This window comes from Passer domesticus, chromosome 5, assembly GCF_036417665.1.
Source record: "Passer domesticus isolate bPasDom1 chromosome 5, bPasDom1.hap1, whole genome shotgun sequence".
NCBI lineage: Eukaryota > Metazoa > Chordata > Aves > Passeriformes > Passeridae > Passer > Passer domesticus.
Window position 1 is genome coordinate 52,087,726 of NC_087478.1, and position 23,589 is coordinate 52,111,314.

The 23,589-nt window shown below is 40.5% G+C and overlaps 1 protein-coding gene across 2 annotated transcripts; it reads right to left on the reverse strand.

Annotated features, from left to right (window-relative positions):
- Positions 1-5,619: 5,619 nt before the first annotated feature.
- Positions 5,620-22,767, reverse strand: C5H12orf75 (chromosome 5 C12orf75 homolog). 2 transcript variants are annotated; one of them, XM_064420450.1, is made up of 6 exons: positions 22,624-22,767; positions 15,533-15,557; positions 9,945-9,980; positions 8,889-8,968; positions 8,065-8,100; positions 5,620-6,697 (listed from the first exon to the last, which is right to left on the reverse strand). In XM_064420450.1, exons 1-5 carry the CDS (start codon positions 22,664-22,666, stop codon positions 8,066-8,068), a joined length of 219 nt encoding a protein of 72 aa, XP_064276520.1. In that variant the 5' UTR covers positions 22,667-22,767; the 3' UTR covers positions 5,620-6,697; position 8,065. The 2 variants fall into 2 exon arrangements, with proteins under 2 accessions (XP_064276520.1, XP_064276521.1); XM_064420451.1 differs by having other exon boundaries at positions 8,065-8,105.
- Between the last annotated feature and the right edge of the window lie 822 nt (positions 22,768-23,589).

Sequence of the window (23,589 nt, forward strand, 5' to 3'; positions counted from 1 at the left end):
AATGAGGACTCCTCAAACTGTGCCAGTACAAATCTCAAGATGACACAGTCACACATGCAGTAAATGCTCCTCCTGGAGAGCGATCAGACAACATTGTCCCTGTTTCAACTGAGGCTGAGAAAGACAGCTGAGTGTTCAGGATAAAGTCTCCAGCAGCACCTACTTGGAATGCTCAGCTGAGCACAGGTGTGAGCATAGCCCTTTGGGAAAACATAGTCTGTGACACAGGTTTTTTTATGCCAGAAGTTGTACTCTAGATAAAAATGAGAAATAGTGCAAGAAGTGCTGCAAATTATAAAGAATTACATATTCTTGCAACAAACATGGAAGAAATATTTTTGCTGGGGATTATTTCAACCAAGAAGAAAAAAAAAAAAAGAAGTATTTTGTTTTAATGATAATATTTGAAAGGAAGAGCATGGAATCTAGTCTAATCTACACCAATTTTTTAAAGATTTGGATTCATTTCACATGTATGAACACATCTGTTCCTACTACCAGTTATCTTTTTCCTTGTACCTCTGAATGAGAATTATCTGTGATTGTTTGCAGGCAAGGAGAGGTAGATTGTTTATTCACTGGCGCCAATGAGAATTTGGCTTCCTCTTGAAATTCAAGGAGAAAAATATAATGCTGCTCTTGAGAAAATATTATCATAAATCAAAACTTATTTTTCAAGTAGTGATTTTCAGGGTTCTTTTCACTGGAAATCTTGGGTTTCTCAAGAAGCAATGCTTACACAAGCAATGATGTCTTAAACAAAGGCTCTTTAACAGTGCTGTGTAAAATCTTCAACTATTATTCATCCTATTAAAATAATTTGGAATTTATAAGCCCTCTGTCTCTCCTGGCTGGCACAGTTTCCTTATTAGAAATTAATTCCCTGCCAAAAAAGGTTTGTTTCTATCTGATGATCTGAAGCAGTTCCTTGTAAAGCCAAAAGAATTTAATTATATATTTATTCATTTATGTATTTATTTATTAAGGTAACTCATAATTTGGAAGAGGAAAAAGAAGCAGGCAGCTGATTTAATGCGAGACTTCAAATATGAAGTACATTGTTTTAATAACTAGATACTTGGAGTTTGATCAAGTTGATATTATTTATGCATTATGATCTGATTAAATCTTTTAATTTTAGAGAAAGTCTATTGGTTGATTTCCCATAAGCATGTGAGCCTCCTACAAACAAACCAGGTAGCGCGAGTCCTTCCAAGGCTTCCTCACAGCAATATCCTTTGGGGAATGCAAACCTTGCTGTAGGTAAGGTAAATATTCACAGCTCAAGGTTACAGTCAGACTCCAGTAATACATAACCATAATCATGATATTAGATATAAGCTTGAAAGTGTGTGTTACCTCCCTGATTTTGTTTATTTATGTCTGTGGTTTTGTGCTTGTATACTGCCAAGTCAAGTTTGACAGTGATGCAGTGTGGACTCTCCAAAGTTTGTATACCTCCCTAACTGCAGTGAAGTCTTGCATTTTCTAGAAGTCTGGTATCCCCCACAAAACTGGTACCCCCCACATATGTTATCAAATATGACTTGCTTCTAATTAACTGTCATTCTGAATCACAACCTCAGCTTTTATGGAGATGAAGCCATCCTGCAGACAACACTGAGATTCAGACAACACAAGAAGTGGGCAACAAAGGTGAAGCGTGGAATTTAGTTTTCACATTACTGCCATCTCCTGTAACATAGGAATCAAAGACCAGAAACAAAATTCTGTGAGTGGACAGATAATTCTAGAGTACCAATAAGGTGCTGTGACCCATACAAATCACTTGCACAGTGATCCATTAGTTATATCAGAAATCTAAAATACATGGCATAACTAAACCAAATCTTAGGTTCTCTCTCTACACTGTTTTACATATGAAACATTGACTTCCTTTTTGCATGTTCTGTAATCTATTCTTAGATTGTTTGTTAATTGTTTTTGCATCTTGGGTATTTTCACAGTCTGCATAGAGATATAAACTAAGAATAATAATTAAAGAAATTTTGAAATTTTGAAAGAGACAGCAGGATATTTATATATCCTGGTAACACCCAAAAGGACCTTTAAGGTACATGGGCTTATTACACTGGACTTTAGGCACATAAAAATGAGACAAGTCTTTTCCTTAAAGGTTTGCAGTCTCAGACATCTGAGGGTTGGAATGACCAACTCCCATTTGGAGCTGGAAGCCAACTCCTATTTCTCTTCAGTCTTAAAACAATTTGGCAGCTGTCTACTTCTTGCTCTATTTTCTAGAGAGTAGAATCACAGAGAAATGCAATGGATACTTAATTAAGGTATTTCCTTTTTTACATAATTTTCTGTTCCTAACCTCTTTCTACATCTGTTTTCACTGCATAATAATCCCCATTCTCCTGTTCTCCTTTGTGTTTTATCCTTTCTGGCACAAAAATCCCACTTTTACCCAGGCTTCATTCTGTGGTACTTTTCTCAGTACAGTTATGCTAATGAGAGTTTCACTGCACTTCACAGAAGGATCTGGTTCATGAGCTGAGTCCTATCTTCAGCTATAAGTATTTTAATAGTGACCAGATAGTGACCAGTACACAGAAGATCCCACAACAGGGTAACAGATTTCTGCTGTCTGGGAAATTCTTCTGTGTTTGAAAACCCCTGAGTTTCAGCAAAAGTTGTCAGATCAGGTAAAATGAAATAGCTCCTATTATGATAAACCTAAGTTCTGTTCCTGATTGTCTTTAAAGCAGGGGTTGAGTCATTTAGCCCAGCCTCAAAAGATTTCCTGCAATACTGGAACACCATTGCTCTACACAAAGTTTACAGAGTTTTTATTTTCTTCATCTTGTTCTAAATACATTGCAAAACAAAAATACTCCCCAAATCCCCCTCCTCCAGCCTGTTCTATACAAAGCCAATTCACCTGAAGCATTTAAATTGCTGTCAATAGGAAGCAATGATGATGCACTGCAAAACACCCAGAGACTATAACCAGGTAAGAGCTTCTTTTAGTGGGCACACACAACTGAGAAACTGTAGTAGCAGCCCGTAATAATTGTCACTTCTGATCACCATGGGAACCAAACAGAGGTCTACTTTGCAGAAAACAGATCAGCAGTGACTCACTGACTGCTTGGGAAGCATGATTATTGAGAATTGCTAGACTTGTGTGGGTGACAGGGAATAGTGATGCCATTTCAACCATAGTTCCATACAGCAGAGTCTCCTCTGCCAGACATGCAGGATGAAAACAAGTAAATTAGTACTTCGTGTTATTAGAGACAAATTTCACCACTATGACTTTCTGCAGCTTCAGCCTTGTGTGGACTCTTTGCTAGGAAAGGATTTCATTTCTAGTGAATGAAGTTCTAATTAAGCTTACACTGGCTTTTACCAGGTCTTCTGCAATTCTCTTAGTGACAAGATTTAACCCTTGAGCAACACAGAGGCTTAGAGTTGTCATATCATCTGAAGTACACTAGGATGTGTATGGCACATAAAAGACAGGCAGTATTTGGACTACCCAGAAACTGAAAAGTTGGGCACTTACAACAAAGCACCTGCATTAAGTAGAAAGCAAAATAAATGCACTGTCTCATTAGCATAATTCAAAAGAGAAGCTTTGAGGTGATGTAGTTTGTACAAGACCAAAATTTGCAATATAAGATATTTTGAGTGTTTTTCAGCTGGTCACTAACTGTCGTTTCAATCTTGTTTTCCTACTCCAGAATTTTTCAAGATTCATGAATTCGAGCATATTTCTGGGCTGCCAAAGAATTTCAGATCAGAGATTCTGAGATTATAAAGCCCAAATCAATTCTTTGCTGAGTTATTTCCACTGGCTCCTCAGCTCTGGCTGGAGAAAGAGAAACCACTGCAAGGAAAATAGTATTACAGCCCCAACATTTAAATGTTTATTTTTCACAAATGGTAATTCAAGATGTTTTGACAAAACCAAAGTATATTCCTTAATAATAATTCTGTCATTCTATGGCTCCTTGTGATCTGTTCTCATTTCTCCCACTAAACCATCTTTTGAGTGCCTAAATATTCTCCAAGGATGCCGTCACATGCACAGCTGGCAGCTGGCATATAGGGTTTCTTTTCTGTTCCTCCTCCTAACAGAAATATCCATAGATTGTAAGTTTTGAAAGAGCAGATATCCATGTCTCCATGAAATGACATGTGCTTTATTAACAAAGGCTGCTCACCACAGAGAACTTTTCATGAGCAGAAAATCAGTTCCCTAAGTGGAATTTTTCCAGGACAGAATACAGCATCCTGTAACACAGTTTCTAGGTTCATGGATCTTTGGGAAAACAAAAGACAAGAATCTGCAAATTGAAGACAAGAGCATGGCCCTAGCTCTTTAGTTTGATGGCACAGATCTGCATAGCATAAATTAATGTATGTCTATTTTAGAGGTTCCAGTGTGTGATGCTGCACATTTGTCAGTTGGTCAGTAAACTTTTGAGATTAAATGATGCAGAGCAACAAAAATTTTAAGAAACCACTGTACCTCCCACACATTCAGAGGATGAAACATTAAAAGACCAATTCTGAAAAGTGCTCCAAGCTTCTCTGTAGCTCTGCACAGGAAAAACAAGCGATGATGCGAACCAAGGAAAGTACCCTTTGCAACTGTCCCACCACCAGCTGCAAGGAGCTGTTCATCAGCAATCACCTCTTCCTTCCCTCTGCCCACACATGGGCTTCAGATGTCAGTAGCAGAGAAAAAGTGATGTTCAAGTTTAGCCCTGTCCACCTTTTTGATTATTCTTCTCAGCAACTGACGGATAGAAGTGGATAAACAACCATGTTGATTACTGGCATCTGCTGTTGGCTTTTTGAGCACAAGCTGAACGCTGATGTTTCCTAGGATGACTGGTGCTTTTTCTGCTTTGGGAAAGACAATTGTGATCAGGTCAGGCATTGCTCTGTACTAAATAAACTTGTGTTATGAAAACCATTTTGGCCATTTGTGGAACACATGAAGTGGAAACTATTGTAAGCAGGTAGGAGAAAAACCTGCATGTTTATCACCCAGGGCTACTTGAGTCCTCACCAGTCTGGCTTGCAACAAGACACTGCAGCTATAATCTACAGACTTTCATTTATACTGAGAGATATTTTAACACCACATCTTAATCTTCAGCATTATTTCATACCAGTTTGAGGCTGATGGTCAAGAATGAGATGCAAGTTTGTCTTCAGGAGCTGGAAGCCTGAAATTTTTGATAACCCAAGTAGCAGATTTCTAAAGAACAGCAATAAATAATGTCACAAATAATTAAAAGAGGACAAGCAAGGAATAATTTTAAATATCTCTTTTTACAAGCCTCACATCAAGCTACCTCTGTATAAAAGTGAAAGCTGAAAGTTACTGGAAATCATAGTCAATGGTAGTTGATTGGTAGTAATGGGTATCAGTGAAAAGGGGAGGAATTTCATGGTTCACAGTGGTTTATTTCTTCATGTCCAAATTTTCTGGTTTGCTGCTTTCTTTTAATTTTAAAAATGGTCATGAATGTACAGTAATATATTAACATGGTGCAGATTGGGTGGGGTTTTTTGTTTATTTGATTATTTAAAGTGTACGGCATATCAAGTCCCATTAAAAAGAGTTTGACTAAAGAATAATGCAAAAAGCTTTAATAGTTGAAATACTTATTCAGCCATTTGTAAATGTACAATCTGTTTTATGTCCTATGTGAAACTTACAATTGCTATTAACTTAATGAATTTTAAAACCTGAACAATTTGCTATAGTAGTAATAATGCTCATTCTGTTTCAATTTGCCATACTGGAGATGCTTTCAGATGAGACAGGGATACAAAACTCTAACAGTGATCAAAAATCCTCTACAGGTCAGGAGGATGCAGCACTGGAGTTTAATCCCATTATCTCTGAAAATACCATCACTTCAGCCTTATGCAAGGACATATTATTATTACATTGAATGGAACACATAATAGTTTATTTTGCTAGTATTTTTTTACATGTAATGCTTTATAAAAGTAAAGTAAAATATAAACATACATGTAAATAATACAATGAAGTATATAGTTCTTATTTGAATCAATTTCCTTGAGCAACATCATTTTACAAGGTGAAAATTAAACACTAATATTTGTCTCATGGTATAAAAGGGACAGTAATAATTATAAAGAACCTTAAGGTCTTAAGCTTGTTTCATCCTATTTTTAATATTTCACAGAAAAAATATTAAAATTTGCAATATTCCCAAAAAGATGCAAACTTGTCAAATATATTACTCTGAAGTAAAATAACAATTAATTTACAGGAACCTACCATAGAAACTATTGAGTGGACACTAGTGATGGTTTTCTATATAAAATCTATCAAACTTGTTCGAGGAAATATATGAAGCGTAGCTGATAGCTGATGGAATCTGCAATATGGCCACAGAGAAATAAGTTGCAGATCATCAAAGTTAGCTCTTGTGCAGAAACATCCACCATGAGTTCACTAATTTCATCTTTCAATGGAGAACAGCAGGAGGTTTCCATAATGCAACTATCATTGGAAACGCATTCAGCGCTGTACTTTAAGCTTTACCCGTAGTTGGAACTTGCAACAGTTTGGATTTTTTGGTGCTCTGATCTCTCTTGCTTTCCAGAAGGCTGTGTAAATATCAAAATCTTCAGCACAAAGACAGCTCTCTCCAAAGCACTGGCAACTGGTCTTAATAGACTGTTAAAAAAAAAAAAAAAAAAAAAGGATCAGATTTAGGTAGAGTCGTAAAGCAGTAGTGGAAAAGTAATACAGGAACGTTCTATACATAAGCCAAAGAACTAGGTCACCACTAGAAGCTGAGAGATTTGTAGTCCATGAACTGCAGACACACACACACAAACTTGTGCAGCTGCTGTTCTGGGTAAGACTTGAGTCAGCAGCTAAGCTCTGATCTTGCATGAATGAAGGCAAAGCACAGTTTCAGCTATTTTTTCAATAGCAAAAAAAATGTCAAATTATTTGTTCTATGCAGCCTCAAGCAGTCCACTAAAGCACCTAGGCAAGGACCTAAGTAACTCAGACTCTGTTCATAAACCACAGATGGAAAGCTGCAGTCTCAAGATGGTGCTCGAGCCTTGGCCTGGTCAAGGGTGATGGTGTTTCTAGCTTAGACATCTCAGCCAGATTACTGAAATTAGCCATGGAGACCACCTGAAGTTCTCCCTGTTTAGGACTGCTCCTACAAAAGTTCTGGGGTTTTAACCACTCATATAATAAAGGCACTTATGTGTTCTGCTCTACAAGGCCTGCATCCAGCACCAGGACCAGTCAAAACTGTTTCTGGCTCTTCACCTAAATTGGGAAAAGGCTCTGCTTCTTATGGAAATTGTTGGCAGCTTAATAATTTTCAGTTCCCCACTGGCTTGACATCAAAACAGTTCCCTATCAAAATTTGTCAATGTTTATTTAGTTCAAGTACTGAATGGAAACTTGGTTGGTTTTTATTTTTTCTGCAGACATGAACTTATAAAGCTTTTTTTTTTTTTAAACTTAGTTAGTCAAAACTCTTCACTCAGGAATAGAGCCTATAAATCTTCATTGTCCTATTATAGCTGGTGGAAAATTAAGCCCCCAAAGATACTCCCATAGCAAGGGGAAAGCTCGAATACATTACTTAGTGGGTGACACACTATGGTGTTTAAGGTCCTTCCACAAAAGGAGATGTTTTCTAACTGCAAAATCCTCATTCCTGGAAAAATCTTTGTCTCTGCAGATGCTGATCTAAGCACTGCTGATGTCTCTCAACTCTCATGGGAGGTCTGAGTACCACTTAGGACATTTGATTTTTATTTACTCCCAAATGAAGTAATACAGAGTTTCCTTGCTTCTCAATTCTCACCAAGAAGACAACTTTACTACTGTCTAATTTATATCTGCACCCACTGAGAACTGGTCCCTGGTTCAGCCTTGAGAAGTTACGATGCAGCTGGAGATGTAACTTGGTGGTTCCCAGACCAACTTAGAGCATCACAGGGAGCATTGCTGCCTCGTTCTGTTCAACAAATGCATGCCAAGCACATAATGTTAATCAAAACATACTGTACCTCAGGCTGTTTGCATGTTGATGTCTTTATTTCCTTCTAATCTTAATTAGAAAATGAAAGACAAAGATAGTTATAAATCTTAAAATAAACAACAAAACATGCATTTTGTTTAGTTAGTACTGTTCCAAAACCAGCTACTTTTATTTTGGTTAAAAGTCTTACTGGTTTTCATTTTCTTGTTTTGCAGCAAATTTTGAAAGCACCAGTCAGTGACTAAACTCTGTGCTGCACATATGTGACAGCAGCATTTTTTGTGTTAAATCAAAAGAATATTACATTATTTCATAATTACATGTTTATGACTTGTCAATTAAATAGCTATAAATCTAATGCTTTTTCCCACTGCTCAAAAATATAACATGGAAAAGAAACAGTTTCTGCTGGGTTTCATTTAAGAACAGAAATAAACCTGAAAGCAAGCACTTACTAACTGTTATTACTGGAATTCACCACAATGCAAGTAAATACCTTCAAAACTAAAAATAGCGCTGGGGCTCTGCAAGTGCATCTATCACAGCCTCTTAGTCCTAACAGGGTTTTGTTTTCTTTGAATTCACAGAGCAGTCAGAGAGTGAAGAAGATGTTCAGAAGACCATGTACCTACACTGTCAGCATCTGCTGTAGGATCCTTCTGCAAAAGAGTGTTAAATTTTAAATAAAAGGGAACAGTCCCTTTGACGAGTATAAATAGCCCCACAGCCTTAAGAGGATTCAAGGCTAGCCAGTCTGTCTGAAATAATAATTGATTTTTAAAGGACACTTATCCTACTAGATAAAATGATCCCTGGAAAGCAAGGGGAAATAAATCCACAACGTGGCAGTACCTTTGGGTGCAGCTTTCGTCTGACTGGGAGCCATGGCAGCCGCGTCCGACGGCAGGCCTACGTACACCCCGCCGTAGTTCCTGGTGAGAAACAATTACATCAGAGCTCAGCTGGGACACTTCTCCCTGTGGAAGGAGCTAGCTTTTCACTCAAATTCCTGATGTTTATCATGAGATCCCAGCTGCCTTGTGACAATTAATAAACCCCACCTGCCCAGCTTCTTCTGAGTATACCCAGATGAGGACAGAGCTAGTCTGACACTGATGCTTGACACTGGGACCACCAAAGCACCACACTTCAAACAATGCACACCAGTTCAATAGCACTTTGACCTCATTAATAAATGCAACCTGCCTGCCCCTGCTTAGGGTCACACTTGGAGAAAACTGTTAGTAAAAAGGAGCACAAGTGTCTTAGGTACTTTCATGCCCCAACCCTCCCGCCTTCATGGACTTGCAGAGAATACTTTTTGGCTCCAAAGAGCCCTGTATGAAAAGCAGGGATCGATGAAGGGAGGTAAAAAAATGGTCCTTAAAGCCTCTACTGTGCCTGGAGTTACCTGCAGAGACTCCCTTTACACTGCTCTGCCCTGTTAGGTGCGGAATTAATCACACCTCCTCCGGTTCCTGGCGGTCTAAGCCAATTTCTAATTTGCTTGATGACAGACTCATACTTCCTTCAGCTTCCAGCCCAGCAGAGATCTCCCACAAGCGCTAATGGCACCTTCTGTGGCAGCGCTGGTGTGAAGGCAGAGGCCAGCAGCCCTTACAGAGCACACCACCTACAGCTGTGAGATAATGTGCTCTTTTTGCCACAAAGTTCCCACCTCCCCAGCTCAATAACAGGCTGGGTGGACTCATCAATACTCGACTCTGTGTGAGATTTCCTCCTCTTTTTTTGTTTCTCTTCTGCTTTGTTGGTGTTGCTGGGAGTAAAGGAGGGAAGGAAGGATGGGAAGGAAGGATGAAGGAAGGGAAGGAAGGATGAAGAACTGGTGGCAGAACTCGCTGCAGCCTACTGCAAATAAAGCCAACCCTGGTTGAGCAAAGCACCTACCTCCTTTTGTCATCATCTGATATGGATTCTTCCGCTCTGCAACATCAAAATATACAAAGCATGTTAGCAGACTGTTTCTTTCATGTCCATGTGGGTAAATTCAGAAGCAAGGGAAGAACTGTTACTGATCCCAGTTTAAATTAGGACGTCCACCATTCAACAAAGTACTCACACAGGTTTAAAAAGGTACAATTTTCTAATATACAGTACAGAAGAAATAAAGGATTGAGAAAAGATGCAGCTTAATTTTTATGACCCCACCAGTGAGATCTCAAAGTAGATTTGGGAGCAGAGCCACATGAATTAACACTACTCCTAAATGAGTCTCCACACTACTCCCCACATGAAAAGAACATTAAGGCTCTGCATGTAACAGGAACAAGCCTGGACTGCTATTCCCCTAAAAGAGGAAAGAGAGGGACTGGGTGTCTGTGCTGGCATGTGAGTGAGGATGAGGAGAGAGAAACATACACAGCAGCTATTACAGAAGCCATAAGCTGTTACAGGGTCTCTATAAATTGAGGCACTGCAATTCCTGTTGTTTGCAGACCAAATGCTGTTATTAATCCCATATAAATGGGAAATTACTTCTCCTTTAACTTTAGGGCAAAATCACAGGTCAGTCTGCAGATCAATAGAGTCACTGTTTTTGATTCCTCCCAGTTATGTACTGTTCAGTGTAGCTGAAAGGGAGCAGGGGTTAAAGTAACCAGCACTGACGTGAAGGCAAAGGTAATAAAAAAGTACAAAGAATTTATTCCTACTCCTTCAGTGTGCAATGCCTGTGCTGCAGTCTCAGTCTGTGTCCCAACACCAGTCACAACACAAATCACTCACCCTCCTTTGATTAAAAATTTGGATTCTGAGCTCTACTTCTATGACTGGGTATGGATGGGGCAACAGCTTCACTTTAGCTGGGTCTCTGACCGATTTATTTACTCTAAAAGGTTGATGTGCCTGCTGTTTAATTATTGGGGCTCTATGCCCTTACAGAGCCCTGAGGTCAGTGGGATTTTGGCCTGAAGAGCAGAGGGCTCATAGCAAGATGCATTCTTAAGAGCAAGAAAATGCCCTTAAACCTCCTGGGAGGGGAACAAATGCCTGAAAAATACTGCTACACCTCGGAAATTTTCTGATATCTACCTTCTTCCTAAGGGGCAGAACATTATCAACTATCCTTTCTGCATCACCACAGTGAGTAAGGGTACACAGGTCCTTTTAATAGTTGAGGCTTGGAGTAAATCTTATTATTCTGCAATTTTGTTAAATTATATTTATGCAGGACATAGCACTCCTTGTCTGCTGTCTTTGTCTACATCTTACCATTCAAGAAAGACTGATCAATAAACTCCTCATTCCCTGGCCTCCTGCCTCCCTTCCTGGAAGAACCAGAGACATTTCAGAAGGCATTTCCCATTTCCTGTGACCCCATGTAGTCACCTAAGTCATATTACAGTCTTCACACACACTGACAGAGAATGCAGAGACATTTTTTCATGAGGACTGTGAAGCTGCTCTGTCACAGTGTGGGCCAGTTTCTCCTGAAGAAAATGGAAAGCCTGTGTATATCAGTGGGTGGAAATGAGGATGTATTTTTAGGGGGGAAAACAAATTCTACTTAAGGAAAGGGACTTTGGGTCCCAAAAGATCATAAACAATCATTTCTGTTGAACCAACCAAAAGTGTCACAGGATTGATTTTCTCATACAATTGGGAACATTTTCTATAATCCAGATTAACCACTGTCCAGAGAAAAGAGTCCTTTAAAAGCGCCAACTACTTCAGGCACAGCTTGAAGCCTCTGAAATGGCGTTGTAAGAATAATAATCAATATTGTCCAACAGGAAATTAATGTCAATGGGTTTTTTTAAAAAAAAATATCCTGGTAGGAAACAGGGCCATTTTTTTCTGTTCCAGAAATGTTTTGTAATATGGCATCACAGACCATTACTATAATTCTCTCACCAAAACAAATTATCCAGGTCTGTGATTAAGCAGACAAGAGGGTTTTAAAACATTTTGCTTTCTTCTTTTCCTCTTACTAGCTATAAATCAAAGTAGTAATTTTGCAATACCTTTTTCTTCAAATGCATGAAAGCAAAAATAATCTGGGATTGCACAGACGACAACTCTTGGGCTGGGCAGTGACTGGGGGCAAACTGTTGTAGCCCTGCCAGAAAAGAGGGAGTGAGCAGAGATAGGAGTAACATGGGAGTGTGAGAGGGAAAAGAAAGAAAAATTTGGATGATGGCACTTAAGGAATAAGCCATTTTACACACCTTCCTGGGGGCTCAGGAAGGAATGCTGCCCCAGTTTATTTACTACACACATTCACACACGATGGCTCACCCTTTTGCAGGGTGCCCACTAATTTTGCATGTTTAGTGTCTGCTGAGCCACTGAGGCAGGTGCTGCTCGTGTGCCCAGGCTGGGTGAACACGGGTGGCTCCAGGGAGCAAAGCCACAACAGCAACGCTCGACCACGTGGGAGTGAGACTGGAGAGAAGCTCCTTTGGTTTCGGCAGTGCTCCCATTGCCACATCTCCTGGGCTCACATGGACAAAGGAGTCCAGCAGTCCTCCAGGGACAGCAAGCTAGGATAAACTTTCTGCACCAGGAATAGACAGCAAAAGGAACTTAAGAGTTCAAGGAGCTTCGTGCTGACTGGCTGCTGTGTCGTTGCCTCAGACGCTGTTGACATCGGCAGAGGAGCCAAGAGCACGGTTTTCAGCAGGTAGCATGGATAGAGTCCTGGAGCTAATGGGCAGATTTAACAGCAAATCCACAAAATGGCATTCTATTTACAGCTGAATAATAAACCTTCTTTTGGTAAGGTTTTGTCTGTCCCAAGAGACTTTCTGTCACCCAAAGTCTGAAAAGCCCACTTTGTTCATCAGTCAGCTTTTACATCCATCAGTCCTATGTCCGTTTGATGGTAAAAGAAGCTACCATTCCTCACATATTTTAAATGTCAGATGACAGGCATTCACACCAATTCTTTCCATCCACATTTTTCTTACCTCAGCTTTTATGGCTGTGTTTGTGCCGAGCATTATAGAGACTCTTTCTAGCTGTGCTCAGTAGTCCCACCAGAAATGATTCATTGAACTTTGAACAAGTGACAGACAACTACTCCTCAGATTCTTGGTGTTTCTTGTGAACAAGGGCCTTTAATTTGTATTTGATGCATTTCCTCTCAATATTTTGAAACAGGCTTGAACTGCTGTATCCTTTCCTTCCTACTGTAACGAATCCTCACACAGACTCAGCCACACACTGATACCACAGGCATTGCCTTACTTTCTAGCATATCCTTTACTTTTCCTACAGCTAGGCTTTCCCAATTAGCAGTGATGAATGTTTCTTTATTAGTGGGGCAGGAGCATGGGCTGAAGCTGTCTGGCAGATTCTGGGTTGGAGCAGAGAGGGCACACACGTTCTCAGAGCAGATGTCCTTGTCACCACACAGCCCTCAGAGAGGAAGAGCCCTTTCAGAGGAAGATCATATCATCACCCCAATCTTATTGGTGGAGAAACTCCAGGCCCAGAGGGCAAAGCAGCTTCTCCACTGTCACCCAGGAAGGCTCAGAGCAGGATCCAGCCCCCTCCCCTTCCATTTGGCTGCTCACTCCAGGAGACATGATGCTTTGGCAATGAGTCACAGTCAAGAAATGAGAAACCTCACATTAGAATAACCAGATTTGGTATCAAAAAGCATGTAAGGATGGACACACCTAAATGTTTTTCTGGATCAAAACTGATATGACTGAAATTTGACAGCAAAAGAAAAAAAAGGGTTATTTAAAGAGAAGCTTTAACTGATGAAAATAAAAAGGTGTAAAAAGGTTTTGTGGATCTATAATATTAGTTAATATAAATCTGCTTTTTTAATTTCTATGAAATGAAAATAATTTTTCTGATAATTTCCTTCCTTCATAAAAATCTGCTAAGTATTAGAATGCCTGATTAGGGCTTTTGGGTCATCACTGCCTTTCCTTTAGTAGGTGTGTGTTTCTAATATCTGATGAGAAGGTTCAACCTTGCTATTACTCATATGGGCTGTTTGGCTGCCTCCACTATCCTTAATCTGAATGAGTAATAGCTCCAGGACTGACCCTTTCACTTTGTTGAAGACTGCACTAGTAATTAATTTTTTTTCTAAGTTATCTTGATACTATTTTGAAGCATGGCAGATGAACTCACACTAATAAGTAGGATGTTCCCATTTTAACTCCTGCAGTCAGGCTCTAAAAATGCTTACACACAGTTAAATACAGTTCTATATATACACACAGTTCTACACATTCCCATACCTTTAAGAACAGGAACATGCCTACAACATTCATAATTCAACAGTGCATGAGATTTTGAAATTTAAACCTACTTATGAGCAAAAAGAAAGATGCAGTTCTAAGTCAGTCCTTAAACCATCTAAACTGAACAATAAATAATGTCCTGCTGTAAATTAAACCAGTGGGTTTGTAAATACAGGAGTACTGAGGGCAGTGATGCTGCAGGCTGCATCAAGAAGAGGTTCCTTATAAGATTGCCTTCTGTAATTTATTTCTTGTCTGGCACTGCAAGCCCAGAAAACAGACTACAGAGGTAAGACAGATCTCAAGACTATCTGTGGCAACAGTGTTGATCAGCCAAGTGACACCTGTTGTTAGTCCTCTTGTCCTCGCTCTGTAATAGCAAGCACAAGCCTCTTGTTAAGCTCTTCCCTCCACTTGTTTATCTGACTTGACTGCCCTCATTTCTACACCAGGATTCCTCCATCTAATTAGAGGAGTTATTCTAAGCGAAGTAAATAAAACCAAAGGGTGTTCCTATTGCATAACATAACAATCTTTCCCAGGTCCCTCAGTAGCAAACTCTAGTGACAAATACCGGTTACATGAAATAGGAGAAGACAAGACCTCAGGAGGAGTTCTTTATGGTTTTCTTTGGTAGAAAAATACATTTATGGCTGAATTAAGCTGTTCCTGTGCATTCCTGTATCAGCAAATAAGTATAGCCCTAAAAAAGACCTTGCACATTTAGAGAAAAACAGGATGGGTAGGGCTGCCCTCTGCTACCCCATGTCAAACAAATAGATACTATCTTTAATGTAGAGAATACCTAGAGAAGGTGGGTACTCTGAAAAGGAAGTTGGATGGGTTAGTGGGTCTCATGCAAAGAGGGGCAGTTTGTCTCGGTGGCTTTCTAAATCTTCAATGGGCCCGATGGAAATTTATGTGCTGCCTTCATACAATTACATAGCCTTTGGAAAAAGGTGCACTGGCATATGATGGGGAAAAGCAGTCTGAAGTAACATAACCAGCTCTTCTAGAAAACAGTCTCAACAGAAGGAGAGAAATTTCTATTAGAGAAATAACAAGCAAATAAATTTCTAGAAAAGTAAACAAGACAAGGAGTTGTTTTGTGGAGATGAAAGCTGTCACTAAGGACAGTAAACATCAGGTTGTGTTGATTATATGTTAGAAGCCAGATGAATCATGTATGACTAAATCCAGTATAAGGCTAGTATGACTGAAAATATGTCCAGGGTTATATATTTTAAGTAGTAGAGGAGAGTAAGTACTTACACGTCTTTAGTAGTCCCTGTAGCACCTAGAGAAAAAAAAAACAAAACAAAACAAAACACGTTTAGCAGGTAATGGCATAATCCTCTAAACCAACCAAGAGTGCAGTAACTGTTTTTCTGTCTTTCTATCCTAAACAACACAGAAATAGCAACAAAAATTTGCTACTGTAAGAGAACACATTTGTCATGATTGTTCAGTTTATCCTTAATGACAATCCGCTCGATCTCTTAAATCTACCACATCTGGGCCAGACTCTCATGTGTGAGAATGATGCTGCTGTGGACCAGTGCCCAGGTGCAGTCACTGAAGATGGGAGCAACATAAGAAAAAAATAATCTGTGAATTTTATATGATTCCATTTGCTCAGAACTCTGGTGGTTTTGTCTGTCACAAAGTTGGCACAGCTAACCAAATGCCTGATTATTCTGCCATTTGATGCAGTTGTAGAGCTGGCACCACATGTGTAAAATGCTGCCTTGTTCTTCCTGACAGATAAACAAAGTTTTATAAAATGACTAGACAGAAATAATATAAACATTGGGACACAACCCATCCAAAGCCCCAGACACCTAACGAGATCAACCACCCCTTAATTCATCTTGCTATTTAACAAAAAACCAAAGAGACAAAAGCTGCCACCTGGCTGCCTGGTATGAGTGACTGACTTTTTTGTTTTGGTGACTCAAATGTTTCTTGCTGGGAGACAAACATTTACCCAAATACAAACTCTTTCTTACTCCTCCCAAGTTACTAATGTTATGTTGCTCTTGCTAGTATATAATTCAGCTGAGTAACCCGTAAATAATCCCTTCTCTTAATTACAAAAGTTAGGGCAGACATTAGAAAAACCTTTCACTTCTCCTTTCCTCTTAGTACTTAGCTGGAAAAAGTGATCCGAGCTCACTCTGAAGAAACGGAAGCAGCCAATCCCAGAGATGTTTTGAGTTTGGAGGTAGGTTGTGTTTTTTTCTCCCATGGTACTTCATTTTTTGGAAGACTTTTATTTCTTCTGCTGGCAAAAAATGTATATAAACAGCAAATACCTTTCATCTCTCTTTGATGTGTAAGAATATGCCTTTTGCATTCTCATGTTAAACAAGAGGAAGAAATAGACCTGCAAGGCTTTCTGGCTGTCTAGCTGAATGGATTGCTTGAATGGCAGAAAACATCACCCTTTACAGCTAATTCCTGAACGCAAAGTTATTCCCATTTCCTACGCTGTGACTATCCCTCCTTTTGCCAGCAACAATACAGACTAGACTTGTATGAGACTGTACACTTTTCTTCTGTTAGTCTTGCTTCCAGAGTCAGCACAATCTCAGTATGGCTACATGTATCAGCAGAAAGCCTTATGGAAGTTGGAGGGAGCATCTCAAGTCACAATAAGCTCAGGCCTTTGTTTCAAAGCTTTACTCCACCAGGCAGCCCTCTGAGACCTTTTGGCTTTGTGGGCACATCTATAAAGCACTACATGTAAACCTCCCAAATTAATTGTGTCCAGGTGGAAGGCTGGCATTGCTGTGCGAGCTCAGTCTCTGTCAATGTAGGGAGACATCTGCTACCGAGGCCAGTTCATCCATTCAACTCAGCAATGAGCCTTCAGGGCACCCCCTTGTACCCCTAGAGAGAGCCCAGGCATCAGCAACACTTCAGACAACATGTCTTTTGAAAAGCCTAGCTGGAGCTAGCAGGATTTTTATTTTTTCCAGAAGAAACTATTCCTTTGCCGTGCCTGCATGAGGGCCATAACTTTCTTATTTTTTAGTCTAAATTCTCTGCAAACAAAATCAGTTTCTCTAAAAAGGTACATGGCCCATTTAGAGGCCTTTGCCAAGACTCTTCTGAGTCTAAGCACCTTGGATGCCCATTGGAAAAATGTGTCTTGCTTGCAGGAAGTACAGCAAAAGTACAGTGTTTAATACACAAACTGAAACCTCAAGCCAAGGGAAAAGAATTGTGTGCCAACAGCACTTCTACACTCTCCAGAGGTGATAATCAAGCTCCAGTCAGTCACTGGGTGCACCTCAGTGCCCTGTCCATGATCAGTGCCATGCCTGTCTTCAATGCATTATGGTACAAATCCATCTTCACTCTGGAGATGGGAGATGTCACTCAAACCCCTCAGCCTGGGCTCTGTGTAGAGCTATAAAAAACTGTGTTTGGAAATATGCCACTAATGTTCACACATGGCAGCACTTGTTTTCTTGGAATATTAGCAAGGGTACACTACTGAAAAATCACTGCAGTGTTTTGAAATGCATTTTGCACAAAAAACTTTGAGAACTGAGTATGATAAAAACAAATTCACTTTTTAAGAGATCCGTTTTACTTTTACAATAAATTTAAAAGTACATATAAAAAGGAATACATTGTTTTCTACTTTTTTATAAGCACAGCAAACTAGTTTATCCTCACTTCCATTGATGGGATTCCATTAATTTCAGTGGGGTTATTTCTCTTTTTCACTAGCAAAAGTGAAACAAGTGTTTGGCTCAAATTCACTCAAGTGTCTCTAAGGTACCTGACAATAGATCTGAGAGTGTTTCCAGTTAACAAAGGAGTTTTCTTCCTTCAAGAGTTCTGAGCTTGCAAATGAACACAATTTTAACTAGGTGTACTATAAAAAAAATCTCTGTGTAAAAACTTCTAAGTTTTTGTTCATTAGGGAGCCTGAACATTCCTTACACACAGATGTTATTTCTCAAGGAACCAAAAACATCTCAGTTCATACAGACAAGCTTATTTGTGAAGTCCAATCCATTCACCCTCACCCTGTAACTTCACTGACATACTTGTCTAACTCTTGCATGTTTAGTGAGCAACACAATTTTATTGCTGCTCTAGTTCCTTCTGCTGGAAGTTCAGCCAAAGAATCTTGTTTACTACCAATCCACAAACACTCTGCAGCTCGCTCCACAGCAGCAAGGCCTACTGCTCTCATAGATATGATGGTTTCCATAAATGACTTGAGAAAGGGCTCACATATATAAAGCTTGTCCATTTTTTCCCACTATAAGAGCTTGGCCCAAAAAAAGGCAGCACTTGACCCTACAAGCCTTATCTCGATAGGCTCTTGTTTGCTTGGTTTTTCTAACCTAACCTCAGCAAGACATTGAAGAGTAGCTACAAAGCCACATCCATAAAAAATAGGCAATACTGAATTGTCCTGATTGACCTCTCTGCTCACACCATTACACAGTAGGATCACAGCTGCATTTTGGTCTTTTGGAGCTGCAGAAGGAGAAGAAAGAGTAGAGCCTGCAAATAAATATGGCCCATTCAGCCACACGTTACTCTGAGCCCCAGTGATTACAGAAGAAAAACATTCTGTCTAGAGCAGAATGAGGGATCTGTGATCCCTCAAAAAACCCCACAGCATTTAAACAGTGACAAGTCAAAAAGAAGACAAATTTATCCAGAGCATCTTCCACTAGGTGAGAGGAGGTTTTGCGCTTTCAGAACAACAGCAGCTTCTCTTGGCGACACTGCGGGATTTCAGTAAATGCAGGCCCAGTGCAAAAGATGGTTGAGAGACATTTATAGCCACTGAGGATACTCTTCTGTGCTGAGAAATACACCATGAGTGAAGGTGAGAGGCAAAAGCCTCAGAAATATATGAAAAGCATGAGAGGCAACCACTCACATGAATAAAATGGATACAAAAAATGCCAGGACCTGACTTTTGAGTAGATTATGAAACACCTTCCTAATATTTTTAAATGAACAATGCCCTACGACATTTTCTTGCACATCAAATTGTTACAAAAAGCAAATAAAACCCCTCCAAATTACACACACATACATGCAATTGTTAAGAACGACTTTTCTACTGCAGGCTCCTTTCTGATGTTCTCCAACAGTCAGCAGTAAGGAAGCGCATTCTAACATCAATTAATTTATTCTATTTATACCCCCATTGTAACTGAGGACAGAATATCATCAATTTGTTTCACATTGATTATTTCTTCAGCTTATCAGGTGGGAGTTCTGTACACAGATTAGACCCAATCAATAGAAGGGCATGATGGCTTTGTGGGCATTACACCAAACTTGAAGTTAATAAATCTATTAAAACTTGGTATGAAAGTTCTCCTTCATCATAACTTGGCTGTACTTGAAGCTTTTCACAGACTAACAGCTTCTCTATATATTTAAATTAAGGCTAGACTGACAGCCTCCAAAAAGTACTATAATTTAAGGTGCTGTCATTGCTACTATAATAGATACGGAAAGGAGGAGGCAGTTAAAAAAATTTATTGAAGAATCATTAGAATGAAGGGAAATGCCTTAACTCAGGATTTAAAAAAAAATAATGTTTAAGAGCATATTTTTAAAAGACACAAAAAGGAGCTATTTTTGAGCTTCTAAAACTCTAGGAAATAACATGAAAGAAGTATATGTAAAATGAGACAACAAACCATAAGGAAAACAGCAAGTTGAGAGATAAATAACTATAAGCCATAATATATATATATATATAAAATAGCCAGATAATTTAAGAAGGATGTATATACATCAGTTTATTTGGATAACTGAAGTTGCCATTTCTCAATTGAAGAGCTTTTTGCCACTGTCTGATACTCTGGAAAGAACATTTGAATGCTGTGAGTTATATTGGTGTTCTGGAGTGCTGCACCACAGACTGAAATGTTATTCTAGATCATGTCTATTAGTTTAGACCTCACAGACCATAGAGCTGAAAGCTCTGATGTCATTCTAGCCATGCAACAGAAGATAATATCATTAGCTGAACTATCACCATATATACATCTGCTTTGGAAAAATCAAATTAGGCTACAATAGGAATTTTACTAGAGTAAGAAAATGGGGGTTGGTGTAACACATTTAATGTGTTCTGTGAAGTATGCTACAGTATTATACTTAGTCCTGTGATATGACAGAGAGAGTTACAGGTTAATTACATGTTATGTACCTCTAGCTTTGACATTACTAACTACAGAATAGTCATAACTTTAGCATTAAAAATGTAGTCATGCTGTGCATGCCACAAAATTTATTTGTATTTACAAATTACAGTCGTCACATCTTTTTGTCAAATTATGAGTTGCATTTTCCTGAAAAGTTTGAGGATTCCAAACCAAAATGGTAAGTCTTCTCCTTCCCCTTTATAAAAGAATTTTATTTTTATTAGACACACTTTGTAAGGAATGTTAAATGAAGTAAATACATAGTAGACATCCAACATGTTGCTTTTATTACCAGCTGTTTGTTATTTTAAGACCATGGCCTGCACAGAGTAATTCCTGACTGACAGTGGTGAAAGTGAGAAGTGAACTGGACCTTTCAGAGCTGCACTGGATTTGGAGAGGTCTATCAGTGCAACAGTAATAATTCCATTATACTAATGATGGGTTTTACGTGGCATTGTTGGTTTTTACCTACACTAAGCCCTTAGAGATCTGTGGAATATTTCAAAAGAGCATGCCAAAATTTACCAAAAAATGCAAGTTCAAATGTTTTATGTATAACATATAAATAAGTTTAATTATCAAAGAGGTCAGACCGTCAGTGAAAATACTTAATGTATCTATAAGCCAAAACCTGTTCAAGACAACTACCTCTAATGCAAAGGGACACATTTAAACAAACTTTGAGTTCAAAATAATACTGCTGTCAGAGTTAGCTATTTGACATTTACCCATTTGTACCCTGGTACAAGTTCCACAGGGCAGTCAAACCAACATCAACTTAGAAACTACCACAAATGGACTAATAATCGACTCAACATTCTTGTCTGAACTTCTCTGGTGCTTTTATCCGGCAAACAGAAATGGGATGTGAACAAGCATCACCTCAGTGGTATGAACCTAGACTGGTCATATATAGTAGGAACTTCCAGTCACAGCAATGTGGGAATCAAGTGAAGGGAGAGAATTCATGTATGCAAATGGGACAGCTCTAGTAAGAGCACTGAATGTTCAAGCAAATTCACACAGTGTGTTCTTTATGGGTGAGAGAGGCCTCTGATGGATAGGCATAGTACCTAAAAGCTAAGTTATAATAATTTAACAGAAACTGAGTAAGGAATGGCAGAATCACATTCCCCTCCGAGTGTGTAGTGCAGAGTTGAACAGCATCACACCCCACAAGCATACACACCCCACAAGCATACACACATACGTACACCCAAGAGAAGGCATCATCACTCACACTCACAGGCAGGACCAAGTCAGGACTAGCACCACCCAAAACACCACTGAAACTCTGGTTAAATCAAAGCAAATCAAAACAGTAAGAGATGGGGACCCAGAAATTCTAAGTTGTCCAACCATTATTCTGCACATTTTCAAGAGCTGAAAGCTCACAAGTGCATCTGAAAGACTTGATAAAGGTACTGGAACAGGTGGCAATGTTTGCCACATGCAGCTAGCATGAAAAATGATTGAGAAATGCTCATATTATAATTACAGGGTGAAGGTCCACTTATCAGTTTCCATGTACTTTCCTGTTCTGCGTGGGCAGAGGGGAGGAAGAGCACAACAGCACCATCTTCCCAGATCTTATCTCTTTTGAAAATAGCAATGAACAAATAAGGGAGCCAGCTGGACACACCAGCCAGCAGTACACATTAACATGCACGAAACCTCAATCATGGAATATCCTCCAACTTCTCCAACAAGCAAAAGGCTAAGATGTGGCACAAATTCATTTCAGAAGTGACATTCGTGGCCTTATAGGGAAGCGAAGAGGAGGGAGCGGACACCCCCGGCGGGATCCTTACGTCCAGCTCCCGGCCTGGGCTGGCCGTGCCTCGGGCAGCTCCTGTCGGAGGTGGCGGTTCTGGCGGCAAGCGGGCACCAGCAAGCCGCCGGTGCCCGCGGCAGGCCACATCACCCTCTCTGCCCTGAGCAAGCGGATCAGCCTCGGCAAAGGAAGATGCTCTTGCAAGAGGGCGGGCAGCGATTCCCGCGGCTCGGACGGGCATCCCCCGCCCGGGGGCTGGACCCCCGCCGGCTGCGGTGCGCGCCCGCCGCCGCCCCGCCGGTCCCGCAGGGCTGCCCAGCACGGCGGGGATGCTCGCCCCGCCGCTCGCCCGGCCCGGCCCGGCCCGGCCCGCCCCGCAGCCCTACCTCGCCCGCCCTGGCCGCCGGCCGTGGAGTTGCCGCAGCCCATGGGCGCTGCCCGGGCCGGCGCTCGCCCGCCGGTGCCGCGCGGTCACGGGAGACAGCCGGCGGCGGGCGGAGCCGGGTGGGAGATAAAGCCGCGGGGACCCCTCCTCCTCCTCTTCCTCCTCCTCCTCCTCCTCCTCTCCCCACCCATCGCCCGGGAAACCGCCGGCCCCGAGCGCCGCCGCCCGGCCCCGGCCCCGGCCCCTCACCGCAGCCCCGGTTCGTCCCCAGGGAGAGCCACAGCCCGGGCTGTCCCCTCGCCGGACGGGCTGGAGCTGCTAAGCCCAGGCTCAAGCCTGCAGGACTACGAACGACCCCCACTCGCAGGCAACAAGCCCAGAGCCTCCCCGGGCAGTAGAGATGCTCCTTGGCTCACGCGTTTCACGGGAGCTTTGGGACACCCCTCATTCCCCAAGGGGAACATCGGCATAACCGCAGGACCAGGCTGCAAACTATATCTGCTATTAATAACATCCTCTTCGCTATTTTAAGCAAATCTTTATAATTGGTTTGGGTATTTTTCTACTTACAAGAAACATGATGGTGAAACTGAAGACCCATTGAGTTGAGAAGAGCTTCAGATTCACTTTCCCCAAGTAATATCAGCAGCACTGAGAAACATGAAAGATAAGTTTACAAATTCTTCAAGCAATCATTTTCATTCAACATTTGTGTCATTTGCCAAAAAGAATTTGACTTTCTGTTAACCCAAACACGTCTTCCACAACAAAGGAGTAAAATACTCTGAAATCCTGATGGCTTGGTTTCTCTTCCTCCATTCTCAAATGAGCAGGAAGCTGACATCCAATGGATACATCTAGATACAACTGCAAATACGCAAGATAAATGGATAGATACTACTGCTACAACAAATTTGTTTAAGGGCTCAGAAAGAAGTTTTAGGGGTATCACAGAAACATCACATAT

What these genes read in the sequence shown, in the direction of transcription:
- C5H12orf75 (XM_064420450.1), bottom strand. Translation starts at nt 22,666, where the DNA reads ATGGGCTGCGGCAACTCCACGGCCGGCGGCCAGGGCGGGCGAG. An exon ending in CGGCGGCCAGGGCGGGCGAG is followed by an intron (nt 15,558 to 22,623) that starts GTAGGGCTGCGG and finishes TTTTTTCTCTAG; the next exon opens with GTGCTACAGGGACTACTAAA. An exon ending in TCAGATGATGACAAAAGGAG is followed by an intron (nt 8,969 to 9,944) that starts GTAGGTGCTTTG and finishes GTTTCTCACCAG; the next exon opens with GAACTACGGCGGGGTGTACG.